At 37.1% G+C, this 5,786-nt stretch overlaps 1 protein-coding gene across 1 annotated transcript in view; it reads right to left on the bottom strand.

The window, feature by feature from the left end:
• LOC102216125 (carcinoembryonic antigen-related cell adhesion molecule 1-like) overlaps positions 1 to 5,786 on the bottom strand; it is a 30,890-nt gene that overhangs the window by 14,818 nt on the left and 10,286 nt on the right. Inside the window, exons 3-5 of the mRNA XM_005732171.2 lie at positions 1,554 to 1,874; positions 720 to 944; positions 322 to 570 (exon numbers count right to left, since the gene is read on the bottom strand). Coding sequence (XP_005732228.2) covers positions 322 to 570; positions 720 to 944; positions 1,554 to 1,874 — 795 coding nt within the window. The remainder of the gene's footprint in view (positions 1 to 321; positions 571 to 719; positions 945 to 1,553; positions 1,875 to 5,786) is intronic.

Below are 5,786 nucleotides of genomic sequence, written 5' to 3'. Positions count from 1 at the left end.
GAAAATCAAAACAGGCTAAATTAATTAAATTATAAAAACAGATAAAGCAATGATACAAAAATACTTTGTGCCTTAACAATAAGGCAAACAAATAGAAATAATTTATCTCACTGGTCATATCTCACATGCTCTTTGTCTTATATTAGCCCTTTCAGAGTGAGTGCATAGATGACCAACCCTGAGGATGACCCACAGGGAGCAATGCAGGATGCTTTAGTGAGAAAAGAGAACAACTGCCATCACTACATTGTAAAATATATGAAATGATGACAAAATAAAGGCTGTACTATTATTGAATTAGTGCATTCTTTGGTTTCTTACCTCTCAGATCCAGAACTGTGGAGCTTTCCATCATGGTCACTGTGTTTTTGGCAGTGCAGGTGTAATTTCCAGTGTTTTCTGCCCCTAACCTCTCTATGATATACAACGAGTTATAAACATGCGTCTCTTTGCCATTAAACATCCAGCTGAAGTGTGCTGGTGGGACCGAGTCTGCGGTGCACTGCAGCGTTATACTGTGACCTTGAGGAGCAGCTGAGGGTCTGCTGATCAACACGTTGTATGGTCCAACTGCACAATTAAAATACAGTGTTAGGGACATTCAGACTATTACTGCTAATATAGCTGTCTTTAAAAAAAAGTTAAAGTCAATTAATTTTAACTTGATTTATTCATGTTTTCTTTAATAGAAACACTGTGAATGCACGGTGAATACTCACAGCTGACAGTGAGATTATGGGTCGCAGTCATGGTGCTGACCGGGTTGCTGACTCTACACTGATAGGTGCCGCGGTCAGAAATGTGAACAGGCTGTATGGACGCTGTCTTGTTGTCCAAGGAAAAGCTGACACCGCCACTGGGATTAAGAAGCTGGCCATCTTTTATCCACTCTCTGGAGCTGATGGAGCCAGAGGCCTCACAGGTGAGGTTGGTGGAGCTTTCATCTTCTTATCAGGATGGCTGTGGGGCTGCGGATGGTGGCTCCAGACGATAAAAAGTGTCAACTTTGGGTGAAATGATGGAAAAAGAAGCAACACAGTTTGTGTGAAACATATATGTGTCACTTTAAGTAACATTTTGTGTGACAGTAACTTTAAAATGACATAAATCTATCAAACAGCTTCACCTTCATGATTTCATTGGGTCATAATTCATTAATTATGTTCCAATTTCAGATAGATTTTTAACTGTCTAACATTTAAAGTGGTAGATATTTATATTTCTGTTTGAATTTCTATTATTTTTTATTATTAAAGTGTACAAGTATGAATATCGTGGTGGTAGAGTGTAATTGAACTGCATCCTGTAAATCCAGTGCAATCTAACAACAACCCAAACTTTAATTTATATGTTAGTCCTTTGGGACCCTGTTTCACTCACTTTCCCTCTCAGTATAAGCACACACTCTGTTTTCCTTGTCATGTTTGTTTTATGAATGTGTTATCAAAAGGAAATTCAAAAGGAGTTTTGCATATTTGACTATCATTAGGCATCTACTCATATAGGGCACACAAGGTTTGGTGCCCTATATAAATGTATAAAGACTAACCCACCATACACAGTCAGAGTGCTCCTCCCCTGTTTTGGCAGCCCTGCATCTGGTGTGATGGTGAAGGTGTACTCCCCGCTGTCCTCCAGTGCCAGGTTTCTGAGCTCCAGGGACCCTGTGGCTCGGTCTAATGAGATCCTGCCGGCATATCCAGGATCAGGGATGTTGATGCTGGTGGAACTGATGATGTTCACCCCATTGAACCTCCAGCTTACTGAGAGGAATGGTTTCTCTGGAGGTCTGAGAGTGGTGGTGAACTTCACTGTGCCTGCTACAGCTCCACTCAGGGGTCCAGTGGGTAATATACCCTCACCTACACACATACCTGATTAACAACAACAACAAAAAAATACAGAAGACTGAAAAAAAAAATCCCCATTTCTTTATTTCTGTCTGCACATCATGTGAATTTAGCCTACCTGATAAAAGAAGCATAACTGCAGTCCATGGGATGGTCTTGTCCAATACTGACTTTTCTGACATTGTCTCTCTGCCTTCTGAAATCAAAACAGAAAGAGTCTCAGGAGCTCTTGCTCTTTTATTGACCCACATCACAGGACCCTCTACAGCCCCCCACTCAGTAAGGAAAACCACTAAGATCCTTTGTGACACTGTTGTGTTGTGTGTACATACATACAGAAATGGAATTTGGAAAAAAAACAGGATTTAATCTGAACAGGAAAAAAAACAAAACACGATCAAGCTTCTGACAGACCATATAAAATGCACCTTATTCAAGTATAGATGGATAAACTAATTTTGCACAAGTTTTCTCCAAATGTTTTAGCCTTAGACAAAAAAAAAATGGTAGGGGGCATATCCTGCCGGCATGTTCAGGATCAGCTTCTGTACTAAAATAAAACAACTTTAAAACGTAATGACTGCATTCCCTTCCTAGTTCTTTTATTTCTTCTAAAGTATTTGTGAATTATTTTTTAAACATATATAAACATCTGAAGAAGGTTTATGAGTCATGATGCTGGTGGTGCCTTTTATGTTAACGGAGAGTTTTATGTGCTCCCCGCTAAGTGGGTTTGGGTCTCTTTTTGGTGCAACTGCAGTGATCCATAGCTTTCCTTGCAGAGGAGGATCAAAGAGGAGACACTCAGACTCCTTCAGACAGCCTTACAAACAAATCATTTCCTTTAGTGCTTCCAGAATGAATGATTTATTAAAAGAAATAAAGATCTTATGTAATGTGTAAATATGTTCCTTTGTAATCATTCATGCACAATGAAGTATTGTTCGACTTGTATGACTGCCCTAATGCTGTGAGGCACCCATCAGATCAGCAGAAGAGATAAATTATTGACAGTGTGTCACAGTATAGTTCCTGAAAACAGAATTATAATGTGTTTTTGTGAGTGGGCATTGCATTGTAAATATGATATTATACGGTAAACTGGGTGTGTTAGGGATTTAAATAACTGTAGCAACATTTCTATTGTGACCTGCAGTAAAACCTATATTTTGTTACACAGGTAAATTCCTTTTCTTATAGATGCACTGGTGTCATAATGTATTAGAGCACAATTCTTTTTACATTTTGTCAAAAAAACATTTAAAATTACAAAAATTAGTCAATCAAAATAACAGAAGAGAAATGATTTGTCCCACATTTTGTTAGTTTAAATCGCTGTAAATCTGTTATTTTGTTCATATAATTTTATAATAATATATTTGCTCACATAATTTCAAATATAAGAATAATTGTATTCCATTTTAGGCATTTTTCATATATCGAGTAATTTTCTTATGTTTTTTATGATTCCTGCATATTTTGTGTGGCTTGATATGCCACAATAATATCTATCAGACAAAACCTACAGCTTAACAAATCAAGCAAACCTTATGATATAGTAACAGTGAATGAATCTTAAGTCTGTTCTATAAAACAAATGCAAATTTGAGACTTTTACCTAAAATGACGCTCTGTGATGTATTTATCCAATTATTTTACTCTTCAGAGAAATGCTTCTGTACACTGTATGATAAATTAAATTCAGGTGACTCGATGTATTTGAATATAACATATTTAGTTGTTTGGATCGCTTTGAGTTCTAAATGAAACCTCACCTCTACAACACATGTGCAATTTTTAAGAAGAGGGAAAATAAATAACTCTAATAATAGATATATAAATACCTTCAAAATATGGTGAAAATGTTAAACTACAGAAATGTTTTCATTATGAAATTTGTTAAAGAACAATTATAATATAAGAAAACTGAGATTAGTGACTGTATCAACAACAATGACAACAATAAAAACATTTGCTAAATAATAAGTATTTAGAAGAAAATCTGGATTGAGAGCTTGAAATATTTGCCATCAAAGCACTTCTATCACAAGCTGATGCTGATTCAATGAGAATAACATTAATGTAACATATATTAATATGCCACAACTCTCAGATAAATCAGACTAATCCATTTTCATAATGTTGGTTTGCCATGTTTAAACTGTGAAGGTTCCCTTCAGTGAGTTACCCTCTTATTATCAAAGATCATTTTCTGTTGTTTCATGTGCATTATCAATATATTTGCAAAGTCTAGTAAACAGGATGGTGATTTTCCATCTGGATCTACAAAAAGTACTGGGAACCAGCAATCCTTTCAGCAGCAGGAGGGAGAGAGCTACAGACTGCAAAAAATAACTGTCACTACATTTGCATTGTTTTTCTCCAACACAGTTAGCATTAATTTAGTCAGTATATGCAAGAAACAATGGCAATTTATTTTAAGAATCAACAGGGCAAACAGTTTGGGGACTTCCTGCATAGTCTGGAATTTCTTTGACACTTATAAGATAATTATATAAAGATAAAAGCTAGAATCACTTAATACTTTCAAATTACATCAACTGACTAAAGCTCATTAAATAAAAAGTGAATTTAAGATATGGCACATGAAAAGAGTAAAAGAGATAAGCAGTTTAAGAATATTGTTTTTGCTGTATGAGCTTTAAAGATAAGATTAGCTGAGTAACATTCAAAGAAATGCAGAACAACTTGACCTTATGTATGTGGTCATCACCATCTGATGAAGAAGTGACCAATATTGTGAGCATTAATTTGGCTGGAAAGCATTACAATCAGCTTATCACCTTTATCGTTACAGTATCTAACATCAACACTCACAGCTTGTAAAATTAGAAAAGGTGATGCTTAAAGAGCTTTGAGGGGAAACAAAAACTCCACAAAGGAGGTCACAAATTGTTTTCTTTGTGTACAATCAACCCCCTCTGTGACTGCATTCACAGAGTCACTCAATTTCCTTTCAAACCAATAGTCAGCCATAAAATGCCGGCTCACTGGGAGGAAATTTTGTCAACAGTGCCTCATCAGTCCTGCAATCAGCCCACTCCACCTCCTCCAGTGTGATCACTGTCAGTGTGACCAGTATCAGTGTGAGTGTGAATGCAAAGCGAAGCCAACACTTCCTCAAGTCGTTTGATCATTGTAGTGTTTCTGAGTCTATAAGATTAATCCATTTAGATTAAACATTTTGACAGCTATGGGATGAATTTCATCTGTGTGGAGTTTGTGCACTGATGTTTGGTCCCCCCTATGCCTGTGTGGATTCTTTCTGGCTTCCTCCCACAATCCAGACACATGCATGTTAAGATTAAATGGTGATTTTTAATGGCGATTCACAGCCATAGCTGTAAATGTGAATGGTTGTCTGTCTCTGTATCTTGTAAGCTGTGACAAATTAGTGACATTTCCAGGGTGTACCTCCCCTCTTGCCTCATGATAGCTGGGATATTCTACAGGCAACTGACCCTCAACTGGATACGCAGAAGAAAACTGATAGATGGATGGATCCAACTGCAGGGAAATGTGGTACACAAATTGCTGGTTTGCATCTGCAGATTACAAATATTCTCCCAATAAGCTAAGGCTGCATTAACATGGTCTTTTGTTTTGTTGGCTTTTTGCCTGTTGGATAGTGATGTTAAAGATGGATAGAAAAGTAGGGAGAGAGAAAGATGGGAAAGACACACAGCAAAGGGATGTGGATTGAGCTTGAACCCAGGACACTGCTCTTCAGCCTCCAGCAGCATGCGGCCTCATGTGGCACCACTGACCTGAAATGGTGCTCAATTTGGTGGCCTTAATACAGGCTGGAAAAAACTTCATACTTGTATTGCTTTTTTTTGTTTTTTGTTTTTGCCTATTTTCACAAGTGAAGTTAGGTGTATTTATCCCTCTGTAGTAAGCTGTGACAGAAGCAAT

This window comes from Pundamilia nyererei, unplaced genomic scaffold (genome assembly GCF_000239375.1).
Source record: "Pundamilia nyererei isolate P.nyererei 1_Seehausen unplaced genomic scaffold, PunNye1.0 scaffold00045, whole genome shotgun sequence".
NCBI lineage: Eukaryota > Metazoa > Chordata > Actinopteri > Cichliformes > Cichlidae > Pundamilia > Pundamilia nyererei.
Note: the sequence above shows the minus strand (reverse complement) of the source record. Positions and strands in the feature narration are given on the sequence as shown.